At 33.4% G+C, this 27,675-nt stretch overlaps 3 protein-coding genes across 3 annotated transcripts; all 3 read right to left on the bottom strand.

The window, feature by feature from the left end:
• Positions 1–2,960: 2,960 nt before the first annotated feature.
• LOC144553413 (3-oxoacyl-[acyl-carrier-protein] synthase I, chloroplastic-like) lies at positions 2,961–6,253 on the bottom strand. The gene is made up of 8 exons (XM_078301559.1): positions 5,750–6,253; positions 4,782–5,116; positions 4,339–4,435; positions 4,078–4,251; positions 3,865–3,978; positions 3,657–3,758; positions 3,376–3,442; positions 2,961–3,292 (listed from the first exon to the last, which is right to left on the bottom strand). Exons 1-8 carry the CDS (start codon positions 6,188–6,190, stop codon positions 3,225–3,227), a joined length of 1,398 nt encoding a protein of 465 aa, XP_078157685.1. The 5' UTR covers positions 6,191–6,253; the 3' UTR covers positions 2,961–3,224.
• Positions 6,254–9,883: 3,630 nt separating this feature from the next.
• LOC144553412 (3-oxoacyl-[acyl-carrier-protein] synthase I, chloroplastic-like) lies at positions 9,884–13,182 on the bottom strand. The gene is made up of 8 exons (XM_078301558.1): positions 12,632–13,182; positions 11,690–12,024; positions 11,307–11,403; positions 11,043–11,216; positions 10,842–10,955; positions 10,612–10,713; positions 10,326–10,392; positions 9,884–10,231 (listed from the first exon to the last, which is right to left on the bottom strand). Exons 1-8 carry the CDS (start codon positions 13,073–13,075, stop codon positions 10,164–10,166), a joined length of 1,401 nt encoding a protein of 466 aa, XP_078157684.1. The 5' UTR covers positions 13,076–13,182; the 3' UTR covers positions 9,884–10,163.
• Positions 13,183–20,155: 6,973 nt separating this feature from the next.
• LOC144552608 (3-oxoacyl-[acyl-carrier-protein] synthase I, chloroplastic-like) lies at positions 20,156–27,351 on the bottom strand. The gene is made up of 7 exons (XM_078300597.1): positions 26,876–27,351; positions 23,258–23,592; positions 22,985–23,081; positions 22,674–22,847; positions 21,455–21,568; positions 20,729–20,830; positions 20,156–20,540 (listed from the first exon to the last, which is right to left on the bottom strand). The coding sequence occupies exons 1-7, from the start codon at positions 27,302–27,304 to the stop codon at positions 20,454–20,456; spliced, it is 1,338 nt and encodes a 445-aa protein (XP_078156723.1). The 5' UTR covers positions 27,305–27,351; the 3' UTR covers positions 20,156–20,453.
• Positions 27,352–27,675: the final 324 nt, after the last annotated feature.

Below are 27,675 nucleotides of genomic sequence, written 5' to 3'. Positions count from 1 at the left end.
TCCTTCTCTGTGTATAAACACTTGTAATGTGGTTTCTGCGCCAAAATTAACCATATTAGAACCAAATGAAAGAAATTAATAAACAAAGTAATGTGATCATATCATGATGTATCTCGCTTTTCTATATTCATATAGGTTCGATTTTTATATAATACATCTGAACAATGCTGAAGTGAACAAGACTTATTCCAAAAAAAACAAAAGAGAAGAAAATCATGATCCAAATAGATAAATCAAATGCATGCGATATATGATATCCAAACTGATTATAGCCGCCTTTTTCAACAGCTCCCTTCCAGTAGTTAGCTAGCAGCATCTAGACGCTCTTCTTAGCAACACTTCCACCAACAACTCCGATCCTCTGCCCTCCATCAGCAGTATTCTCCGTCTTCCGCTCTCCTCCGGGGGTGCGGAGTGATCCTGCAGAGAGGAGACAACTGGCATTGCTCCACTCTTTTTGTCAGCAGGTCACCCCCTCCCCCCTTCTCTACTCTCGTCCATCTATTTTTTTTTTCTCCGACAAACTCTAGCCACTGAGAACCCCCTCTCCACAAGCTAGCCACTCCCACCTCTGCACCTCCTCGTTGAAAGAAGAGAGAGTTAACAGCAATAGCCCTAGCCATCAACTCTCTCATCTTGATGCACCTTTCTATCCTCCTCCACTTCTGTCGGGAGAATCATAAAAAGTTGATGATAATAGCCCTAGTCATCAGCCTTTTTGTCTCTTGACGCCTCCACCCTTCCACCCGCAACCTTAATTAAAAAAAAAAAAATGATGCCTCATTTTCCTATGATCGCTAGCCAGCCGATGTTGAAGGTCGTTGGTGTCTACTATCGAAGGATATGATTTGTTTATTTTGTTGTTTTTAGTTGTTTGTGATTTTTGATGTCGATGTTGTTTAGATGTGGATGTAGTTTGATGTTGATGATGTTCTGGATGTAGTACAATGAATGTAATTTACGTTTAATTAATGAAAATTATATTTGACGGCCACTGTCAAGATTTCAAAAAAAGATATCCAAACTGATTATCAAGTTCCAGAAAAAAAAAATTGCCTCTATAAAAACATTATGCAAACCTACCTACAAAGTTGTACACTGTCATCCTTAAGTTAATAACCAAAAATTGATTTATAATAAAATTAACCCTATATAAAATTGTTGATTTTTTCTGATATCTCACTGCAATATTGAGACAAATATGTAAAATTACGGAGTGATTTATTATAGATAGATATATATATATATATATTTATCAAACATCATATTAGAATAGAAGTATAATTTATTGCTAATTTTTATGTTTCAACTATTAGAATTTATTGCAAAATACCATCCTGACAACGGCAACATTTGTGAAGCTTGCTACCAATGTTTTGAGATTACAGTGAATGTCACTGAAGCCCACGAGTTCCTGTATCACATCAGTTTGTCCTGGAGGAATAGTTAGGTTTTTACCACACAGCTTTAGTGTATGGGTGTCTGACATATTGAATATTTGAGTTTTACAAATTCAATAAGTGAATATAGGTTAGAGTGAATATATTAGGTCGAGTTTATATAGGTGAAATTCATTTGTGTCTAGCAATAATTGCTACAGTCAAGTTGGTTTAGCTAGGTCTGTAATGGTTGATATTTCATATTTATTTCATACACAATTTTTATTGTTTTAATGGTTTCGAAATTGGTTTGTAATTGTTTTCTTACAAATAAGGGTACTTACTGAGTGTATACTCGATATTATATATTGATTTATATATATATAATTGTTGATTTTTTTTTTTGATATCTCATTGCAATATTGAGACAAATATGAGAAGTTGCCCGTGCATTTATCATAAATATATATTTTTTTTATCAAAATTAATATTAAAATAGAAGTAGATTTTATTTTATTGATAATTTTTTGCTCCTTTTTATGTTTCAATGCATGATATATAGTTTGTTCTTTTGATATAACATATGAGATACTTAAAAAAAAAGATGCATATGCATGATAGAACATGCAAATCATGTTACCTTCTTCACGCTCTTATTATCTTTCATTTATGCATGAAAATCTTCTCGAATTGTTAAAAACATATTATGTGTGTCTTAATTTGTCATGTTTTTAATCTACTCTTAGACTTATTGTACATTATGTTGAAGTCATCAAACACTTGGACTTTAAATTCATCTACTTATTCTGAAACGTATATTTATTTTTGTGCATATTAACAAATTTGCTAAATTTCTCTTACAACACCTGTCATGTGCCTTTAATCAATCTTAGCTCAGTTGAGATTTTAAATTTACCAAAATTTGCGTATATGATATATAAAATGTATCATTTTCTTAGGGAATTAGTTTATTAGTGCTAATTCAAAAGTAGATCAAAATCACCTGAAATACCCTTATGGTGTATTGATGCACGTATTTATTCATGTTAGTAAATTTAAGCCACATTTTAGATCATAAATTCACTAGAAATAACTAATAATCTAAGAATATAATCAAATATTTGGAAAAAAAAAAAGCTCATTTGTGCTCATTTTGAAATTTACATGCATCAGCTTTGCTGAATATATTTACATAATGTTGCGTGCTATATATATATATATGATATGTAATTTGTATTTTCAACAAATTTTGGTCCATTTGAGCATAATTACAATTACCAAAACCGTCAAAAATCTATATATCATATCATTAAAATGCACATAGTTTATTTGTACACATTAAAAAGGCATTATCCGTACAAAAGGCATTATGTAGATAAACGGATTAGAACCAAATGAAAGAAAATAATAAACAAAGTAATGTGATCATATCATGATGTATCTCGCTTTTCTATATTCATTTAGGTTCGATTTTTATATAATACATCTGAACAATGCTGAAGTGAACAAGACTTATTAAAAAAAAAAGCAAAAGAGAAGAAAATTATGATCCAAATAGATAATTGAACTGCGATATATGATATCCAAACTGATTATCAAGTACCAGAAAAAAAAAATTGCCTCTATAAAAACATTCTGCAAAACTACCTACAATTTCTCTCCCAGCCATCCAAACACACAGATGTTGATCGAAACATAGCGAGTGCATAAGCACAGAGGTGGCTTAATTTAGTATTAAATACTGCGAGGCAGTTACTTACTCGACTTTCCATTGAATTTTGCTATGAGATGAGAAGAAAAAAACCAACTTATTCACTAGAGATAAACTAAATTACAGGAGTCCAATCATGGCTTGAAAGGGGCAAACACCACAACCGAGTTGTGCCCGCCGAATCCAAATGAATTTGAAATAGCTGAAAATATGTGTCAAAATATTAGAAAATAATAGTACAAAGGAAAAATAGAGAAAGCATTACAAGATTAAGAAACTACTCACCAACATTGACTTCATGTTGCTTTTTCTCGTTCGGTACATTATCAAATTCAACTGCAGGCTCAATATTCTACAAATATTGGCAGAATAATATCTCAATAAACTAAAATCAGAATAATAAAAGCTAATATATGATACATAGTGGTTTTGCTTAAACAAAACTACCAGTAACATCACCAAATCTTTTTCTGACGTATTGATTTTGATTGACATGCAAACATAAAACAAATTTTAACAGTAACTAATAAGTAGTATCAATATAGAAATACATATAATGAACTTACAAATTGGTTGATAGTTGGGTGCAACCAGCCAGTAGTTATTGCTTTAATGGTTGCAATTGCCTCCAATCCTCCTGATGCCCCAAGGCAATGCCCTATCATAGACTATGTATACAAAATAGAAAAAAAAAAAAAAAATCACATACAAAAACAAAATAAGCATTGAAAAAACACTAACTGTTATTAAAAAAAGAAAAGACAAAAAATAAACCTTGGTTCCATTAATCTTAATTTCAGATGATGCCTTGAAAACTTGCTTGATTGCATTGACTTCAGCAAGATCACCAGCAAGAGTTGATGTCGCATGTGCATTTATGTAGTTCACCTGAAAATTAATTTGCACATGCATCTAATTAAGTTCTAAGAAAAGAAAACTAATATATAAAAGTTCTATCAAAAGAAAAGGAATATATAAAAAGGAAACCTCCTCAGGTGCAACTCCGGCATCTTCAAGACTTTGTTTGATGCAAGAAGAAACACCAAGCCCATCAGCCCTAGGGTCAGTCATGTGATACGCATCGCAATTCACAGCACCACCTAGATACTCAGCAATTATCGGTGCATCCCGTTTCATTGCATGCTCCAAGCTCTCCATTACCTTTTTGCAAATTAAAACCAAATCAATACATAACATTTAATTTAGTTTCATGAATTGGTAACTAATTTAATTATTTGTCGGAAGTACCAGGACTCCAGCTCCCTCACCCATGACGAAACCATCACGATCCTTGTCCCATGGCCTCGAAGCAGTTTTTGGATCATCGTTTCTCTGTGAAAGAGCTCTGCATGCGAGTAAGGTGTTAATGGGTCGGGTCCATCATAGGATGATCCATACCAACCACCTTTAATATAGCAACTTACCAAGTGCATGACATTTTTTTTTAATTAAGGATCCAATTTCATAGGAAGCTGCCAGCAATAGTGTGTGATTTTTTTTAGGATTAGGTAAATGAGCTTAACAAATCACAATCGGTAGTTGACACAATATGCATAGTAAGGCTTTAATTAAAGTTATATATTAACAGTATGTCTTATTTCATGTGGGTATAGTTTTTGTAATTTATAATTAGACCAAGTTGTTAGATTCAGTTGATCAAATATAATAATCAGATTTAGGGATGTCCTTACCTGCATGCAACAAATCCGCCTACACCAATAGGTATAATGGCCGCCTCGGTCCCACCAGCCAGCATGACATCAGCCTCGCCTCTCCTGATATGATTCGCCGCTGCGTAAAAGCAGTAGTTGGAGGTGGCACATGCTGTGGAGATGGAGTAGTTGGGCCCCATGAATCCGACATCCATCCCAAGAAGTGCCGATCCCATGTTAGTGATTGTATAAGGGACGAAGAATGGAGTGATTTTGCGGTATCCCTTGTCAGCTAAGGCGTGCACTGCATCAGAGAATACTGTCAAGCCTCCCATGCCGGTGCCAACTAGCACACCAGCACGTACCTTGTCCATCTGAAATAGCATAAATAAGTCTATTTTTAAGGACCTGTTCAGAATTGCAAATATTGAAGTTTTGATTTTAGAATTAAATGAGCATACATTCAGACTTAAACAATCATTGAATGAGATTTTATTATATTCAGTGTATCAAATCTTAGGTGGAAATAGTATGAAACTTTGTACTAGATTGAATCGATTTGGAGACAACTCGAGAAATTTACTAATTCTTCAGGAGTTATTTTTTTTGGTAGAGATAAGTGAGCTTGATTGAAGGCTTGAATTTGACATGCAAGGGTACGATATGTAAATTATTTTTTTGTACAACTGTTAATCGCTATTTAAGTCATAGAAAGCTAAAGTTCATATCAATTCTTCCCCAAATTGACCACTGAAGAACTGAAAATTAGTTTCCATCATCACAGTTTGCTAATCTTGATTCAATTAATGTCAATTACAAAAACACAATTCATTTAACTTCTTTATCAAACAAACCAATCACAAAAACTGTCATCTTTACAATCAATTCTGCAAAGCTCCATAGCTAATTCCAAATTTTCGGACAGTGCGCTAAAGTTTTGCAAATTTCTCAATAATTAAAGATGAAACTTTGGAATTCAAACAATAAAAAATCAAATCAAGAATTACCTTCTTATGCTCTTCAGAACCAACAGCAAGCCCAGCGCTTTCTAGAGCCTTCTTCCCACTAACAATGCAATACCTCAGACAATCATCCTGCCTCCTATCGTTCTTCCCATCTATATACCCCTCCGACGAAAAGCCCCGAATCTGGCCGGCGAATCTCGTCGGAAATTTCGACGCGTCAAACCGATCGATCAATCCAATTCCACTCTCCCCTTCCAACAACTTCTCGTAGTACTTATCCACGTCGTTTCCAAAGACCGAGACGAGCCCCATTCCGGTTATGACAACTCGCTTCTTCGGATCAGTCTCTCTTTGCGGGGCCGAGATGGTGACGGTGGAGGCGGAGACACGGTTGGGATGGCGACGAAGAGGTGGCGGTGCAGCATCCCGGCGAAGTGGGCGCACGGAGAAAGAAGGCTGTGGAAGGAGGAGGGTTTGGTGCATCGTTTCAGACTTTCAAAGTTTCCCACGCTTAGCGGGAAGTCTGAAACGAACTGCTGAGAGAGAGAGACTAGAACAGAGCTAATGGGTTTTATAAATAAGCGCAATGAAAACAGGGGAAAATCAAAGTGACAAAGAAACTACCTAGTTCAATATCCTCTGAGGTAACATAATAATTCTGTTTAGATCTGGAGCGTCCGATTAGAATCCGGATCAATCCGGCCTAGGTGGAATGCACAGAATCTCTTTAATTTTCGTACGGCTACCAAATATTTTAGTGTTATGCCGCTGAGTCTGACGCTAGGGTATAAAATTGGAATTTCGGATCCCTATAGTAAGTCAAAATTTGAATTTGGATCCAAACCGTCAGATCTACTCAAGCACGAATATTTAAATTCGTATGCTGATCTGACGGTCCGGATGCAAACTCAAAATTTGAGTTACTTCCGGGGTTCCGGACCCATAAAAATGAGGTCCAGCCAAACGTAAGTTGTATTAAAAAAATTGAATACTGGAAACCAACCCTTACCGTTACAGGCTTACAGCTTCAAAATTAATAGATTCTCAAAAGATTTTTTAATTATAAAATTTAATAGATACAGGCATACAGCCAATCAAACAAAATATTATACAAGTGAAATGAACTACCTACGTTGTTGTCTAATGGAAAACCCGGGTTGCGCTTGTCACAATTTAATAGATTCTAAAAAAATTAATTAATAGGTGATGAACTCGTCCGGTCTTGTCCAGTCTCTGGCTTGTTTTCATAGCTTTAGGCTGTGCTTCAAATAGAGGTACTCAGGGGATGCGGAGAGAGAGGAAGGAAAAAACACTGTGCGCAGAGAAGAGTGCGGTATGCTCGATAATTTTCTCTACTCCAAAAGAGGTGAACGGAAGAGGAAGCAGAGGTAAAAGTCTACTGTTCAGAGGAAAGAGAAAGGTCACGAAACGTTGATTTTTGTCACCTCCAAATCGGAGTATAAAAACACTGTTCGGAGATGGCCTCACCTCCGACCAGTCCCCTTTCTTCCCTTTAATGAGGGTTTTCCCTCTCGATTCTGGAGCATAGCCTTAGTCTTGGACCAATGGTACAAAAATATAGATTACAGATCAAGTACATAATGCGAAAATAAATCAATAAAGTTTAAATTATAAAATAGATATAATTTTAAAGAAAATATAATTTTTATAATACAAATAATAAAAATATTTTTTTATACATTTTATAAATTCATTCATTAATTTTATGAATAATCCGAATATTATTTAAAAACCTTGTTGCTACGATAGAAATCATAATTCCCAAGTTGAATTTGGTTGCAATGAGAATAGACTATTCTTGAGAACAAGTTATTATAAATGTTTAATTGAATTATAATAGCTAGAATAAAAAATCAAATTTGTTTGTCTTATTAGAACAAACTATTTTTAAAAAAATTAAAACAAACTATTATAATAAGACAAATCCTAATTTTACTATTCTAACTATTTTAATATTGCAACTAAAGACACCGACTACTCACTGCAGACGAATCGTTCTTGAGCGATTTAACAGTAATATTTTAGAGAATTTTATTTCATCATATTGGACTTGATGTGACAGAATTATGATTAAATTAAATTCTATCACATGTCACACTGTTCAAAACATACCGGTCTAGAATTATTGAGTATGCAATTAATATAAATTTTTTGATATCACAAGTTCGGACTATGTAAACACTCAAAATAAAAAAAAAGTTGACCTTTACGATCTTTCCAAATAAATTTATTATATTTTTATCAGACTTGGTAGGTCATATTTTAAGTCTAGAGAGTGTGAGTCATTTCAATTAGATTTTATGTTTTATATTTCACAAGAAATTAAAGAATTTTGACATCATTTCGCCTTGATATCCCTTTTTTTTTTTTTCTTCTTGTTTTTGCTATACGGCCTTGTTGTTCCGTACTGAATATATTGGAATCAACATAAGTGATTTCTGACAGCCTTTCGTCGTATCAAGTACATTGGATTATGTATAGACATTTAGTGCTTTACGGCCTTCTTCCGTATAGGGCTGTTAAAAAAATTGTGGCCGCCACGTGATTCGCAGCTGATTCGCTCGCTAACAGTTCGCTTGTTATTAGATTGAGTTAGGACTTAGCTCGCTCATCACTAGTTTGATTCAGAATTAACAAGTTCAAGCTGAGATCTAGCTCATTCGCTGAGCTAGCTCGGTTAGACATCAATTTTTGAATTTGTATGTTTTTGTGTATTTTTATACTGTCCAACTCAGTTTAGCTCGATTCAGCTTGATCTAGCTCAGTCAAAAAAGTATGTAGAATTTGTTTTCTTTTTAAAACAAAGTTAAGTCAAGTTCAGCTCACCAGCTTGCGAACTAGCTCAGTTCAAGACAATTTCGGCGTGACTCAGACGAACAAGCTTGTTGCCACCCCTAGTTCCGTACCGAGTACACTGAATTCCGTTCTAATACAGAGAGGAAAAAATAACATGGATGCGAGCCAATAAAATAAATGGGGAGACCATGAGGCGGCCGAAGAGAAGGGTCAAAATTATACACCTTTTATCTTCTTCTTTTTTAGTTGAGTAGCAGTTTCATTTCAACATTATTTTGACATTGCTTTGTCGCTGTATGTGGCTACTGTTTTGGGTTAACCTAAGAGTCCTTTTATAGCTGTATGGGGGGTGGCTTGATTGCAAAGGGAGGTAATAGGGGGCTAGGCTACTATGACATTGGTGTTATTTGAAATTAAATAACACCAACTTTTAAACTCTTAGATCTGCCTTGAGATTCGTACAAAATAAAGTGCTTGAACAGTAAAAGCGGATATTACGAATCTCAAGGCAGATCTAAGGGTTTAAAAGTTGGTGTTATTTAATTTCAAATAACACCAATGTCATAGTAGCCTAACTCGGTAATAGGTTGTGGTCATTATGTCATGGGAAGTTATGAGACGTGGATGATTATTTGATGCACTAATCTGGTATAGTTTTTTTAATGTTATACATTCTGATGTTGATAAACTGAAAAAACATTGAAGTTGTAGAAAATTTAGATCCAGTGAAGTAACTCAAAGATTGAGTTTTAAACCAGGACCGTCCGATTCAAATCCGCAATAATCTATCCGAAGTGGAGCGTACAAATCACAAGAGATGAATTCGAATCGCAAAGCAATCTCGAGCGATAGATTCAAATTGGACGGCCCCAATCAAAAATCCAAAGATTGTGTTACTTTAGGAGATCCGGACCCGGGGAGGGGGAATTCATGTTTGTCCATATCCTCTGAGGTAACATAATATTTCTATTTAGACCCAGACCGTCCGATCAGAATCTAAACTAATCCGGCATGAAGTGGAATGCAGAATTCTTCATGTCCAGGTGTGCTACGGCCCATGGTAGATGAGGTAATATTTGATTAAAAAAAAAAAAAAATTTTGAATCAGAGGTGAGGGAGTGTAGACATTTAACGGAACTCGGCCCATGGTGAGAGACAGTTCAGATTTAACCTGACCACGTCAGGTACCCGAGGGGATCCCAAATTGCCTTGGGCCGAGCCGGGCCGAGAGGGTTAAATAGGGTCACTGGACCGGGGTTTGGTGAATCTTACCTTCGCGCATGAGGCATCCGTGAGGCATCCGAAAGAGTAGGGGGGTTAACGCCAACAAATGATAAAGATCATGATCCAAAAAGAGAGGAAAAAAAATTAACCGCGATAGACTATCCAAACTGATCCTCAATTTTACAAAAATTGCCTCTATAAAGTTCTCAAAACCTACCAAACAACTCTCCCATCCACCCAAGCAACACATGCATGCGGATGGAAACACAGCCATCACGTGCACAAAGGTGGCTTTAGAATTAAATACTGAGAGATAATTACTTACCCCTCTTGCATGGAATTTTGCTACGCGAAGAGTAAAAAAAAAAAAAAACAGACCAAATTATTCACTAGAGATATATTAAGTGAGACCCGGTCATGGCTTGAAAGGGGCAAAAACCACCACTGAGTTGTGCCCGCCAAATCCAAATGAGTTTGAGATTGCTGAAAAAAAATGCATGTTAAATTATTGGATAATAATCTTAGGTAAAAAGAATTACAGAAAGACGAAGAATTACAAGATAAATCAGCTACTCACCAACATTGATTTCATGCTGCTTTCTCTCGTTTGGTACAGTATCAAATTCAACAGCAGACTCAATATTCTACATTGTTAAAAAGAATATCTCAATAAACTTGAATCCGAATAAAAAGAATATCTCAATATTCTAACATATCTGTTTTGTTTGATGGTGAAAGTGAGCTTATATCTTTTCTCAGCTCTCTAAAAGATGATAGTCTACAGTTGAGATGAAAACATAATGTATAACTTAACAATAACTACTGAAAGGCGATCAAATACAAGTAATACACAAAAAACTTACAAATTGGTTGATAGTGGGGTGCAACCAGCCAGTATTTATTGCTTTAATAGTTGCAATTGCTTCTAATCCTCCTGCTGCCCCAAGGCAATGCCCTATCATAGACTATGTATACAAAATAGAAAAAAAAAATCACATACAAAAACAAAATAAGCATAAAATTAAAAAGAACTACATATTATTAATAACAGAAAAAAAATGACGAGCCTTAATAGCAAAATAAAAAAAGAAACCTTGGTCCCGTTCATCTTTATCTCAGACGAGCCCTTGAAAACTTGCTTGATTGCATTGACTTCAGCAAGATCACCAGCCAGAGTCGATGTTGCATGCGCATTTATGTAGTTCACCTGAACATTAATCCACAAGTGCACCTTAGTTCTAAGAAAAAAAATAATAATAAAAATGTCTACCGGAAGAATAAGAGAAAATGCTACCTCCTCCGGTGCAACTCCAGCATCCTCAAGACTTTGTTTGATGCAAGAAGAAACACCAAGTCCGTCAGCCCTAGGATCAGTCATGTGATATGCGTCACAATTCACTGCACCGCCTAGATACTCCGCAATTATCGGAGCATTCCGTTTCATTGCATGCTCCAAGCTCTCCATTACCTTTTTCACAAATGAAAACCATGTCAATAACACATTTAAAATCCATAAATTGATGACTTGTTAATTATTTTAATTATATGTAGGAAGTACCAGAACTCCAGCTCCCTCACCCATGACGAAGCCATCACGATCCTTGTCCCATGGCCTCGAAGCAGTTTTAGGATCGTCATTTCTCTGAGAAAGAGCCCTGCATGCAAGTAAGGTGTTAATGGGTCCAGTCTTGCATAGGATGATCCCTACCAACCACGTTTAATTAGAATCTAAACAAGTGCATGTCACTTCTTTTTTTCTAATCAAGGATTCAATTTAAGAGGAATCTAACAGCAATTGTGCATAAAGTCTAATTTTTTGTAGGATCAATTAAATATACTAAAACATGAGAATAGGAAGTTGGCACAATTTGCATAACTAGGTTTTGGAGTAATATAAACAGTATTTTTATTCCATACTGATTGATTCATGCATATCCTTACCTGCATGCAACAAATCCTCCCACACCAATAGGAATTATGGCTGCCTCGGTCCCACCAGCCAGCATGATATCAGCCTCGCCTCTCCTGATGTGATTTGCAGCTGCATAAAAGCAGTAGTTGGAGGTGGCGCATGCTGTGGAGATGGAGTAATTGGGCCCCATGAACCCAATATCCATACCCAGAAGTGCAGATCCCATGTTGGTAATCGCATAGGGGATGAAAAATGGGGTGATTTTGCGGTATCCCTTGTCAAGTAAGGCTTTCACTCCATCAGAGAATACAGTAAGGCCTCCCATACCAGTGCCAACTAGTACACCACCACGTACCTTGTCGATCTGAAATAGGAGAAATTATATGATTTTAAAGACTGAAGCTTATGATTATAAAGCAAAATGATACTTTCAGACGTAAAAAATCATTGAATGAATGAATGCACTATATTTGGTATTATCAATATTATATGGGCATAATATAAAACTTTGTCTTTGTAAAGTAGACAACTTGAAAGAGTTCACTAAATCTTCGGGACCCTTTATTGGTGGAGATAGGTGAACCAGATTCCTGTTGAAGGTGACATGCAAGGGTACAACGTATACACAAATTAAATAAAAATCTTAATCTAAAGTACGGATCAGATCTACCTGAAATTGACCACTGAAAAACTATTAGTTCCCCATCATCACAATTCCATAATTTGTATTAATGACTATTGATTTAACAATTCATTATAATGATAATAACAAATGAATAAACAAAGAACTCAAAATTTTCCCAAACAGATCTATCACAGATTCATTATCTTTACAATCAAATCTATGAAGCTCCAGAACTCAATCCACATTTTCAGACATGCACCTTCAATTTGCAAAATTATTTCTAAATTTCAAGCGCAATAACTTGAAATCACCAAAAATAGAACAACAAAACACGAATCAAGATTACCTTCTTATGCTCTTCAGAACCAAGACCAATCCCAGCGCTTTCTAGAGCCTTCTTCCCACTAACGATACAATACCTTAAACAATCATCCAACCTCCTGTCGTTCTTCCCATCTATATATCCCTCCGACGAAAAGCCCCGTATCTGGCCAGCGAATCTCGTCGGAAATTTCGACGCATCGAACCGATCTATCAGCCCAATCCCACTCTCCCCTTCCAACAATTTCTCGTAATACGTATCCACGTCGTTTCCAAAGACAGAAACGAGCCCCATTCCAGTTATAACAACTCGCTTCTTCGGATCCGTCTCTCTGCGCGGCGCCGCGACGGTGGCGGCGGACGCGGAGACGCGGTGGAGACGGCGGCGAAGTGGCGGTGGAGCAGCATCCCGGCGAATTGGGCGCGCTGAGAGAGAAGGCTGGGGATGGAGGAGGAGAGATTGATGCATCGTACAAGGCTCTCTCTCTCTCACTCGCTTAGCTGTAAGCCTGAAACTGAACACTTGGAAATGGAGCCTCGAGCAGAGCTAATTGGTTTCTTTCTCACAAATTATAGACGCACCTGATATGAGTACATGTTTCTCTGCAGTAACTCAGATCTTGAATTTATAATGTGAACTGTCCGATGATAAAACAGGCCAATCTTATCCACATCCGTAATGCACGAATACTATAATATTCGTGCAAATACTTATCGCACAGTCCAGATTCGTTATGAAATAACTCAAATATTGAGGTACTGCAGACTAATTAATTCGACATGCATCCCCTTGGCAAAGTTAATATCCTATAATTTACTAAACGGTCCAGATGTTTTCCTTTTCATTTCTAAACTATCCTAGAAAGGAGCTTTTATCTCATAAAAAAAAAAAAAAACTTTTATACGAAATTTTTTGTTACGCTGTAAAGTACATGTGATTCCACCTAGGGGTGATTAATGAGCGAGCATGAGCGAGTTAGGGTATGCTCATGCTCGCTCATTAAGTAAATGAGCGAGTTGTTAATGAGCGAGTTTAAATGAGCGAGTTGTAAATGAACGAGCTTTTAATGAGCGAGTTATGAGCAGCTCACGAGTTATGACTTATGACTCATAACAAAATTATATAGTGTGCCCAACATAACAAAATTTGTTAAAAGTGATCATAACAAAATCCAACAAATTATCATAATTCATTGAAATAAAATATAATAAAAATCCAACAAAAATATAATCATATTAAAAAATCAACAGTATCATCAACACTTCAACAATAATACTTTCACAGCCATCGTCCAACAAACAACAATAAAATATTACAAAAATCAACAGTATCATCCAACAAAGTGTAATACTTTCACAGTAGCATCAACAGACAACAATCAACATATTACAAAAATAAAATAACTATGCTCACTATCTATCAATCTTAATGAGGCAAGATTGATATTACACAGAATTATACAGGATTAAATGTGGCAAATTCTTAATGAGCGAGTTATGAGCGAGTTGGGTCATGCTCGTGCTCGCTCATTAAGTAAATGAGCGAGTTGTTAATGAACGAGTTTAAATGAGCGGATAAATGAGCGAGTTTAGGCGAGCTTTTAATGAGCGAGTTATGAGCGGCTCACGAGTTATGAGCGATTTACTCACCCCTAATTCCACCTATTTTTTACTGCAATTACGGGCAAATATTGCTGTCAGAATTTGTTTCTTAATTTTAGAGAGAAACCTGACTTCTCTTAATTTTGTTTGTATGAAATATGACACTGTTAATGTATAATTTGTAAATTTTCTACATTAAGGTAGAGAAAAACAAAGCATTAATCCAATATTCGCCTTTCACTATTTTTTTCTAAAAATCTCTCGGAAGCTTTGAAGTTCCAAGAAAAAATGAACTTTCAAATCTCTAGTGTACGAATTTATATGAGTACAACTAGGTGTTATTTGGCAAGCTTAACTTCAAAATTTATCATAAAGATTTGAAATGACAAATATCTAAACTATTGAAATTAATATACTTTGATACGTTTAGATATCGAATTAATTTACTATAAAATTAAGCATTAAAAGAAGAAATTTATAAGTTAATTTTAATATTTTCATTTTTCATTAGTTTTTGACCAGTTGACTTTATATTATATTAATTTAAAATTTTATAAATTTGACATGAAAATATATCACTAGTGAAGTAAAATCAGTTTCAACCATTTGAATTCAACATTTAAATTCAATTTTATAGATGTTAGAGTTAAAATCACTAAGGATGAATTTAAGAACACCCTAGTTCTACTCAATTAAAAGTTTTTTTTTTTTTTTACAAAAGGCATCCGGTGCCCGTTTTATATATGAAACTTAAAATGCAAATTACAAGGAGTGAGTCTATGGTACTATGCATATCACGGGTTGTTACCGTGCTACGGCTCTATATTCTAGTTTTCAAATTCTAACGGTCGATCCGAACCGTTCATCTTGTTCTCCATATTAATATGTTTTTGGAGACCAAATTTTACATTTTTTGAAATTTTTTTACTATTTTTTTAGATATTTAGAAAATCACTTGATCTGAAAATTCTGGACCATCCAAAAACAGTGATTTTCAATAAATCTAAAAAAATAGTAAAAAAATTTCAAAAAATGTAAAATTTGGTCTTCAAACACATATTAATATGGAGAACAAGATGAACGGTTCGGATCGACCGTTAGGATTTGAAAACTCGAATATAGAGCCGTAGCACGGTACCAAATTGTAATATGCATAGTACCATAGACTCACTCAATTACAAGTTGCTAGAATTAAAAGGTTTCTATTGCAATTCTTAGCTAATGTTTAACATTTTCTGTCAAGTCTATTATAGGGGAAAAAAATATTGCATGTAATAGTTTTTTTTTTCTTCAAGATATTTTTAGAAAAATTGTCATGTTGTTTTAGCAAATATATTTTTTTTTTTTATCGCATAATCTTGTTGTCAAGTTTTATGTTTTATTCTCTCATTTCAAGAGGTATCAGGCTTGCATTGTGTTATTTAATTTGCTGTTTTGTTTTTACAAATAGAAGAATTAATTTTGGCAATTTTGCATCACAAGTTTTCAGTTTTTCAATTCACAAAATTTTCTTTTTCTTTATTGTTCAAGTGATGTAGATTATTTTTAAAATTATATTTTTATAGAAAATTTCAAATATAGAACAGATGATATCTTTTATGCGTTTGGATCGTGCAAGGATTAGTGCAAAAATAGTGGTTTTTAGGTTAGCTAAGAATTGTAATAGAAAATGAATTGCAATAGTTAAAGATATGGAGAGAGAACAAACGGTTGAGAAAATAAATTAAAAACAGATGGGAGAGCCATTTTTTTATTAATATCGGTACTCCAATTTTCGACTAGATTCGCTAACCCACTTTTTTAATGGGTTAAAAAAATAGCCCTAATTTTCTGCTTCTTTTTTTTTTTCTCTTATTTCACGTTTGAATATTTGCTAACTTAAAAATAGTGCGCTAATCTGAGAATAGCGCTACCGCTATTATGAGAACATCCAAACACGCAGTACATAGCAAGTTTTTTTTTTTTTTTTAATATTTGTGCTACTAATGCGAATAGATACGAAACTTGTGCAATATCAAGTTTGGAAGGTTCACACTTGTAACATAAATAATTCTTAAACATTAAAGATCAAGCTAACATAACTGTTATTAATATATCTACCTAATTATTTCTAAACATGACAATTTTCTAGGTCAGGCTCTATAATTTTCACCAACCTTATACTATTTGACTAAATGTGGGAAACCACCCGTACATGGTACATGGACTTATTGTTTTATTCAAATTAGGACAAATAATTTGAATTTTTTTTTCATAAATTAACACTAGTTTTCTACACTTGACAAATAATTTGTAATGTTTTAAAAAAAAGAGATCACTTGACAATTATTTGTTTTAACAATAATGACAATTTTGAAAAGTAAAATTCAATTTTAGAATTTAAATTACATGTATGATCTATATTGTTCCTATCATGTTATAATATATAATGGAATTTGATTTATGTTTCACTATACATCAAATAATTTGAAATTTCAAAATTTCAAAATTTCAAAATCAAGGGTTATTGATGCATTATCAAATAATACTTAAACATATAAAATTTGATTGTCATGCTATCTAAAAGTCCAATAACATATCTATAAATTTACTGTTTAATTTCCGATTTGATTAGATTTTTTTAGAAAATTCATTATTAATTTTCAAAATAACCATTCAAGTGATCATACCTCTATATAGAATACCATGAGAAGCCTACATACGCATTTGTTTTAAATCTATTTACTTAAATAAATTCATACATGATTGTTGATAACTAATGATAAGAAACACACTCCAAAGCATGACACAAGAACTTGCCTTTTTTTTGGTCCAAATTTATCATTAATTGTGTTGCAAGTTTTCTCAACATGATATCCAATTAATAACTTGACATATGCGACACAGGTTAACCAAATGGTGAAAATCAGTGGTTGTTGAGACCTAAAGTAATATAATATACACGGAGGGACAGTTGCAAATAGAAAACTCTTTAATTTGAATATATAGCATGTATGTTTTATATTATGAATTTATATCTTTGAAAATAAAGTTCAGATAATCAGATCTGAGTTGATTAACATGATCTTTGTATAATAATATACTAGCAGACTAAATTTTACATTATTTTATATTTTTTTACTATTTTCTAAATAAATAAATAAATCACTACTTTTCAATAGTCTAGCAAAAAGTAAAATGCATAATACGGTATAGCCTCACTCTTTTAATTTGTGTTTATTTGGCAACTTTAGTATATCAAGAATGTTATGTTTTGAATACAGCACAAGTGATATAGAAAAATGTTTTCAGTATAACATAGCACATAGTAATGGAAAAAAAAAATACCAAGTTTTCAGCAGGCCCGGCCCTGGGGCTGTGCAGCCAGGGCGACCGCCCCGGGCCCCAAAATTCTAGGGACCTCAAAAAAAAAAAATTAGTTTGTATATATATAAAAAAAAATTGTATGTATTAAAAATAAATAAACTATTAGAGCTCAAATTTTGTATATATAAATGATTCAAATTTTTCTATAAATAAATATGATTTATTGGCATATCAATAAAAAATCTGATCGGCTAAACAATTTGATTTAGTTGGTTTAATGGTTTTGAACCAAATCAAATTAGTTTAGACTAAACAGTTTGATTTATTCGGTTTAATGGTTTGGTTCAGTTTGCTTTTCAAAACCGAATTATAACTTCGGTTCGGTTCAGTTTGAAAATTTTCAAAATCGAAAAAACCGAACCGGTCGAATTTTTATATATTATGAATTTGGTCCGGTCTACCCCCAGTTTATTTCTTAATCAATTGCTTTATATACTTTGGTTTATTTCTTAATACCCTGGTTTATTTCTTAATATACTTCGGTTTATTATAAATCAATTGCTTTAAATAAAAAAATTAATATCTTTCGATTTGAACCGAAGAAACCGAAATAAAACTTTAGTTCAGTTCGGTTCTATTTTTAAAACCAAATTATAACTTTCGTTTGCCTAGTTCGGTTCAATTGAAACCGAACCGAACCGATGAACACCCCTAATTGCTTCCATAAGTACTTCAGCACCATATGTTTATAAGTGTTTTTGCGTTTTAAAAGTCCAAATAGTCGATCCAAACCATTCAACCTAATATCCATATTAAAATGTACTTGGAGACCTAATTTTATATTTTTTTTGAATTTTTTATTATTTTTTAAGGTAAGTAGAATTTTTTTTATGGTTCAGAATCTTCTAACTATCTTAAAAAAAGTAAAAAAAAATCCAAAAAAAATCCAAAAAAAATGTAAAATTTGGTCTCCAAGCACGTTTTAATATGGATATCATATTGAACGGTCTCATAAAAATTTTGTATATATAAAGGGTCCCAAATTTTCTTCCGCCCCGGGCCCCAAAATCTTCAGGACCGGCCCTGGTTTTCAGTACAAATACATAACGGCCAATTCCATATATATCTCTATTCTATTATTAAGCACGTTGGGTGTCCGATCCGCCAACGGCTACGATTGAGAGATGAAACTTCGGATTTGATCTCAGCTCTCCAATTACATATTTTGTCTTCTTTTGATTAAATGCATCTGTTTTATGTATGGAAGTCTAAATTTAGTTAAAAACATACCCACCACATATGCTGCCACACGATATGTTACAATTAAAATTGAATAAATTTTGAAATTTAGCGATATATTTATCTGTTTTCTTATTTTGTTTGTTTCCATATTTCTCCTCTTCAATTGAGAAGACTTCACCTTCCATTTTCTTATTTATTGTTTCCTTACTTCTTCGTTTCTATACGGATCACAATGTAAATCAATTTTTTTTTATTTCCTTATTTCTCTTTCTTTGTTTCTATACATATTGGTGTGGGCAATTTAGAATATATTTCCGATATAGAATATATCAATGTGTGTGTATGTGTGTGTTCTAAATTAGAAACAAAGAAGAATATAAATTGGAACGTGTGTGTGAATATATATTTTTCTTATAATATGTGTGTGTGTGTATATATATCCTATATATACACACGATAACACTTTTTATTTATGTTTTTTGATATCATATTATATGTTGATATTGAATTGTTGTATGATATTTGATATTAGATTCGAATCGAGCTATTATTTGATATCATTGGTACTTAAAAATAAAAAATCATCAAATTATCAAATTGTTATCAGAGATCACGATTAAAGTTAATTAAAAATACAGAATTATATAAATTTTTTATTAACATGTGTTTTAATTTTTAGATAATTATTATTTTCATTGATATATTTGTTTCTTATAATATGTCTCCGTTGCAATGCACGGATATGATACTAGTATATATATATATATATATATATATATATATATATATATATATATATATATATATATTTAGCAAAATGTGGGTCATGTCCGCATTTGTATTGATTGAAAAGGTTCAGTTACAAAAATAAGCAAAAGCAAAAGCATTGCTCAAAACAGTTGAGCTGCATAAAAAAAAAAAAGTAAAAATGTAAAATTAAAAAATCTAAGCTGAAAGTAAATCTGGACCGTCCGTTTCAGTCAGGTACCTGGGAGAATACGGATTCGAGAAGACCAAGTAACATAGATATGGAGTATGGACTACAGATTCAATATTAATTATGACTAAATAAACAGCTATTCAGTCCCTCTATTTAATAAATTCCCCTTGTTAAAATATTCTTATTTACTACCTAAAGAAAGGCTCTCATGGCTTTTAAAAGGATGTGTAGCTTGCAGTATCTTTTCTTTTTCTAAACTTAATTTAATCAACTTGTATACTTCCAAAGAGAATCAATCCATATAACTTAAAATAAATCCTATGTTAACCGTGAGATGTAGAAAAAAATTGAGAAAATTAAACGGCTGAGTCTCTTTAATTAAGCTAAACAAAACGAAACAAACAAAAAGCAGCATTATTACAAAGGAAACAATCCAGATAAAAAGATTGAACATAAAAGAGGTACACTGCTACCAAAACCGTCTATAAAAATGCTGTAAAATTGCCAAGTCTTTTGCTTGCAACAAATGAGCCTCCCTCATTTCTATGATCTTAATTATTCAAAGGGAAGGAAGAACAATGTTCACTATTGAAAAGAAAATTTGAGAATAATTATGGCCTGAAAGGCGCGAAAACTACCACCGAGTTGTGGCCACCAAATCCAAATGAATTTGAGATAGCCGAAATGCATATTTCCAAGTTTTAGGGAGATAATTCAGAGGAAAATGCAAAAAAAAGGTAATAATAAATAAAAAGATTTAAAGATACAAGTACTCACCAACGTTAACTTGGTGCTGCTTTTTTTTGTTTGGTACAGTATCAATTTCAACTGAGGGCTCTATATTCTGTAATGTATAGGAAGAACAGTAATAAAATACTTAATTCACATAAAAAAATGAGCACTTGAGCAGTAGGGAGTTCTCATTGAAGTTCTCTCTTTATCAAGTTTCATTTAATATCACCATTTTACAACAACTGCAGTACTTAATTCATCATCAATGTTTTATAAATTATAATTAAAAGGTATACTTACAAATTGGTTAATGGTTGGGTGCAACCAACCAGTAGTTATTGCTTTGATGGTTGCAATAGCCTCTAATGCTCCTGCTGCCCCTAGACAATGCCCTATCATAGACTATATAAAAAAAAATGGCAAAGAGAAAGTGTTACGCATAATGTCAGCAATATGTGTGCTGTTCATTTGGAACCAGTATGCTCAAAATCAGGTGGCCTGAACCGAAAGTTCAATAATTTGGAGGTTTTTTTAGCATCTCTGAGTAATTAAGTCAGTGGCCATGACACTTATTATGAAATAATTTACATTGGACAACCCGAAACTCCAATGAAAACCAGATGCGTACTGGTCAACAGATGTACCAGTTGTCGTCTTTGTGACGTGACAAATAGCATTTCACAAGAGAGAACCTAAAATATGTACCACCAGCATCCTAATTTAATTGCTCTAGGTACAATGCTTCAACTACTTTCTCCTGTCCTGAAAAATTTATTACATTATTGTCCCCATCTATTATAACTGAGTACTTTTAATGGGCAAGTCATGTTTATGGTTCCTCAATTAATTTAAAAAAGACTTTGTCAATATCATTTTCTACCTAGTATCTTCATTAATCCTCTATATATGATGTACCTAGAAAAATTATAATATATGTTTTTGTCCTTATCTTTCTTTCTTGATTTATATCATGATGTTTTGTGAATAAAAATTCTGCAGGGACTGAACTGAAAAATGAGTGACTACCTTTGTTCCATTCATCTTGATCTCTGTTGTATTTTTGAAAACCTGTTTTATAGCGTTGACTTCCGCCAAATCACCGAGAGGAGTGGAGGTTGCATGAGGGTTTATATAGTTCACCTGATATTCATAATTTTATAACCAATTAATTATTTGTACCAAGCTTCTAAATAGCGTTTATAGCGGTGTAGCGGGGAGACAAAAAAAAAAAAGCTTTAGCGAATAGCGGAGCTATAGCGAAAGCTATTATAAATAGCGTTTTTTTATTTCAAAAATTATATTTTATATTTCTACTAATAGTAAGTAGAGTGATGCTTCTATGGACATAAGGGCCTATTTGTAAAATGAATATATTTTTATTTTCAAAGTTCAAACAGCCGATCCGAACCGTTCATCTTGTTCTCCATATTAATATATCTTTGGAGACCAAATTTTACATTTTTCTGAATTTATTTACTATTTATTAAGATGGGTATAAAAAATATCAAATTCAGACCATTGAATTTTGTACCCATCTAAATAAATAGTAAAAAAAATCAGAAAAATGTAAAATTTGGTCTCCAAGCACATATTAATATGGAGAACAAGATGAACGGTTCGGATCGACTGTTTGAACTTTAAAAATAAAAATATGTTCATTTTACAAATAGGTCCTTATGTCCATAGAAGGCTTTGCCTAGTAAAAATGTCTCATCAAGAAAAAAAATATCAAATTAATTAAGAAGTTCTAATATTATTCATATTAAACCAATACAAAGTTCAAATTGTCATTCAAAATATCCCTAATTCAAAAACTATCGATATATTTTATATTCAAAATATACTACTACCATATATTAATGCATGATACAAAATTTAATTGATATAGCGGTATAGCCCGCACATGTTCCATTGTATTGATATAGCTTAATAAAGTAGAAAAAAAAAATCAATCTAGATATTAAGGCCCATTAAAATTGCAAAATCATGTTTTCAGAAAAAAAAAATTGCAAAATCATAACCCATGTAGCATAGCGGACCGCTATTGCCGCTACGCGCTATAGCGGACCGCTATTACCGCTATAGCGGTCGTAGCTTGATTAGCGCAGTTTTAGCCCGTAGCTTAGCTTTCTGGGTCCAAAACCGCTATAGCTAGCTATTTAGAAGCTTGATTTGTACAGATGGAAAAAATGTTGAATGAACCTCCTCTGGTGCTTCATCATGCTTTAACAGAAAGAAAAATTACCTCCTCTGGCGCGACACCGGCATTTTGAAGACTTTGTTGGATGCAAGATGAGACACCAAGCCCATCGGACCGGGGCTCGGTCATGTGATATCCGTCGCAAGTAACCCCCCCACCTAGATACTCTGCAATTATTGGTGCGTCCCGTTTCATGGCATGCTCCAAACTCTCCATTACCTTTTGCAAATTGGACACATTAGTTGAAAGATGTTAATTATACTACATCAACTAATTTGAGATCAAATGTTATGGTGTTACAATAACAGAAAAGAAAATTTCAGATATTTCTGTGTTGTAATTAACTTAGCATTTACCAGAACACCTGCCCCTTCACCCATAACAAAACCATCACGATCAATGTCCCACGGCCTAGAAGCAGTTTTCGGATCATCATTTCTTGTTGAAAGAGCCCTACATGAGAAAAAATGTTATGTCTCTTATTTTTTACTTTAATAATTCTAGAAAAATTATCTAGGACACAATTGTATAAACATAATCACCTTATATACAACAATAATTACATAGAAACAAAACCATGGTTATTTAGGCAAATCTGTTATGGTTGTAAGTTTTACAAACAATACTACCTGCATGCACTGAAACCACCCATGCCGCTAGGAACAATAACAGCATCGGTCCCACCTGCCAGAATTATATCAGATTCACCTCTTCTGATATGATTAGCGGCTGCATGAAAGCAGTAGTTGGAGGTGGCGCATGCGGTAGATATGGAGTAGTTTGGGCCCATGAATCCGATATCTATGGCGAGAAGTGCCGATCCCATGTTGGTTATGATGTAAGGGATGAAAAAGGGGCTCATTTTTCTGACACCCTTCCCTATTAGGTTTTCAATGCCATCAGAAAAGGCACTCATCCCACCGATGCCGCTGCCAAGTACCACACCGGCCCGTTCCTTGTTGATCTGAATTACATTATGTGACCATATGAATAGAGACCATAAAAATAAAAAGTATGAACATGAAAAGAAAAACTTAAGCAAAAGTTTTATGTCATAAATTTATTCTTTAATGATATCAAAAACATGTCAAGTGTGTTGAAAAACACATCAAAAATATTTTGAAAGGGTCAATTCATTTTTTTTATGAAGTGAAGAACTTTGATTGCAACATATAAACTTCAAATACTTTGGACTTCGCTCCCTTTTATAAATTATAATTGTTTCTTTTTATGTATTTTTTAGTATAAGGACACCTTAACACCACATGTAATGATGCTTTATGATATGATGACTCAGCAACCGTTTGCATCACAGCCCACGCCCATTTGATCTCCTCGAGATTCGTACAAGTTCGAATTATGATGAGATCAGATAACTGTGGACTATGCAGCATACAGTTGATGTGTTATATAGGATCTAATTCCCACTGGGGAATAATTAGATTTAGATTGGGAGCTGAAACGTAAAACTTAGAAAAAAATTCAATTAAATTTTAATACACATGATTAAGAATTTTAAAATCATAGAGGTTGCTAATCACCTAGGGGTGCAAACGGATCGGATACGGATCGGATAGTAGTAAAACCATATCCGTATCCATTTTTATTTTCCGGATACGGATACGGATCGGATATTAACTGGATACGGATACGGATATCCGTTTTTTATAATAGTGAATAACATAATTTTTTTCATAATTCATATTCAATTATATAATATATATCTACTATTCGGATACGGATAATTAAAATTCAAAACCATATCCGTATCCGTATCTGCACGGATATTCGGATATCCGTATCCGCACCCCTATAATCACCCCATACGAAGGCTATAGATCCGCTCCTGATCCCCTGTCTGAGGATCATGAAAGGGTCCAATGGGAAATTCAAAATGGAAATTGAAAAATTATAGTCATTTTGTATACAACATTGCTATGTTTAATTCAATGTCCCTCCATAATTTGCACCTAACCTACTCTGTTTTCTGGTTTTGACTTTCCATACCTAACCTTTATCATGCCAGCTGCTTAACCCAACCTAAGACTATAAATTTGATTGATATATTCAAGTTGAGAAGGGTTAATATTCCTTCATTTTTTTCTCTAATTCTTAATTTTCTGATAACAAAAAAATTTAAGTTCACATATCAAAACAAATTGTTAGATGTGACATATATTATTTTCTCTACATGCACATAAAAGTTTAACATTTTTTAATTTTTATGAATTATTAAGTTGAAAAATTAACATCTATAATTATCTACATAAGTGTATTTTAGAAGTTCTTAGTACCAATCAAAATAAAATAGAAATGTTGTAATATTTTACATGTGTATAAAAAATAATAAAGATCATATGTGACAGTTTTATTTTGACATGTAATTTTTTAATTAAATTTTTTGAATTTATGCATTTCAACCTCAAACTATCTGATCCAGCTCATGATTTTTAATACAGTACTCCAAATGTTGACCACCTGCTATTCTGAAGTAATTATCTTAAGTTTACAAAACAAGTACTTTAGAAAAACAAGAGACAAATAAGCTGAGAAATAAAAGGAGCTTTCCCCACAGTTTACCATAGCAGGCCTTAGTCTATACCAAAGGTTTAAATAGCGTTTATCGCGTCATAGCATGCCAGCTGAAAAACCAGCGCTATTCCCAAATAGCACCGCTATAGCGCAGAATAGCGCGCTATAGCGCCATAGCTTTTATGATCCGAAAACGCTATAGCGCGCTATTTAGAACCCTGGTCTATAGTCTATACCCTTTTAAATGAATCTGTCATCAAAACCCCATCTATCCGGAAGCGTACCCTCTGCGGAGTCGTTCCGTGCGGAGCTTTTAATCTGGTCCGTTCGTTTCCGATCAGATGGACCAGATTAAAAGCTCCGCAAATTTTGAGATTTTTTTTTTTTTCAATTCGGATAAAATCTGATATGTTCCATCCGATCCGAAATAAACGAATCAGATTAAAAGCTCCGATACTATTCCCCATCTATCCGGCCTTAATTAACTAACAGGCCTGTACAGGCCTATATCACAACCTCAGCTCCGAGGAAACTGATAACCTCCCAAAAACCTTAGGATCTGTTGCGGATTCGGGAAAAAAAAAAATAGCGAATTGGATCTAAATAATTAATTGAGCTTAAATTTATTAGCTAATTGAATATTAGATAAAAAAATTATGTTCTGATTTATAATTTTAATTCTTCAATTTATAATTTTCAATACTCTAACTTCTAATTCTAATTATCAATTATAATTCAAAGAATTTATTCTAATTTTAATTCGAAATTTAACCCAAATTACAAATCAGAACATTCCAAGAGAGCAAAGTCGGTCCGGACCTATATATTTCTATACAAAATCAAAATTCAGGAGGGGGCGAGTGCCCCTTTCTCCTAAATACATGTGGGTTCACTCCTGCCTAGCATGTCAGTTAACCTTAATTAGTTAACAAACAACATCTTTGATGTTATTTTGAAGAATCAAACTTGCATCCTTTTAGAAGAGGGATGAGGATTTGTGACACTGCATTAAGTCTGTGGTTTATGAAATATTAATGTTAATATGCATATTATATTACATAAAGGTCTGCAAAAAGTATTCATATTTTAATTTTTAAAGTTCAAACGGTCGATATAAACCGTGCAACATGATCTTTATATAAAAGTGTACTTGTAGGCCAATTTTTATATTTTTCAAAAAAAAAATATTATTTTAGATATATTGAAAATTTGAGACCATTCAAAAATAACGATTTTCTATCTATCTAAAAAAAATAATAAAAATATATATACTAAAATATATAAAATTTAATCTACAAGTATAGTTGATATTAAAATTATGTTGAACCGTTCGAAATTTAGAGATATATATGTATTCAATACACACATCGATACATAATATACATATTACCATGATAGCCTCACTCAAGTCACTCGTAACTTTTTGTCATGGCTTTATCCAATTAACTAACGAAATTCTTTCCTTGTGCGTAACAGGTAATTCACTCGTTATATATGTTAATGAAAATATATTTTCATCTATATATATTTTACGATATATTACTGAATATAATAAGATACAAAGTTTTTCACGTGTGCTTATTATATATACCGCTACAAAATTAAACACTGCTTACGCGCCATAAAAGAAATGATATATAACTGCATCTGCATGGCCAGTTAAAATAAAATTATGTAAAAGAAAGAAATAAAATAATGCTACTAAAATTGCGCACCTTGTTGAATGCTTCTGTTTTAAGACCAAGCCCGGCGTTCTCAAGCGCCTTCTTCCCGCTAACAATACCATACCTCCAACTATTATCCAACCTCCTATCAGTCTTTCCATCTATGTATCCTTCTGAGTTGAAGTTCCTTATCTGACCCGCAAACTTCGTCGGGAATGTCGACACATCAAACCGATCAATCATGTCGATCCCATTTTCACCTTCCAACAACCGGTCGTAAAACTTGTCAACGTCATTACCAAAGACTGACACAATCCCCATGCCGGTTATCACGACTCGCTTTTTCGGGTCTGTCTCTCTGCGTGGCGCTGCAACGGTGGTGGAGACGGCATGGATGCGGTGGAGACGGGGCCGAAGAGGCTGCGACAGTGGCCGGGCAGAAAGAGTAGGGTTCGGGAGAGAGAGAGAATGGTGCATCATGAAACAGCTGGTTTTGGAGGTATGATTGGAGAGGTTGGAGAGGTCAATTCATGAAATAAGGGAACTATGGCGATATGAACGAGGCGGGAAGATGGTGCTTTTATATGTAAACTGATGGAGAAGGAACGTGAAACGTGACCTAATAAAATACTAAGTATAAGATAATTAAATAATTTTTAATTTTAATTTTAAAATTTGTCAAATTGATTTAAAAAATGAAATTATTAACCGATTTATTTCATGAATATATATTTACATATTAAATTTATAAATTAATTGAAGCATTCATAAACGATGAAAAATAAATACATTAAAATTGATTCGAAATTCGGATAATAGAATTATTTATGGATATTAAAATTGACATACTA

Source organism: Carex rostrata, chromosome 4, assembly GCF_964058835.1.
Source record: "Carex rostrata chromosome 4, lpCarRost1.2, whole genome shotgun sequence".
NCBI classification, from domain to species: domain Eukaryota; kingdom Viridiplantae; phylum Streptophyta; class Magnoliopsida; order Poales; family Cyperaceae; genus Carex; species Carex rostrata.
This window is presented reverse-complemented; position numbering and strand designations above follow the sequence as displayed.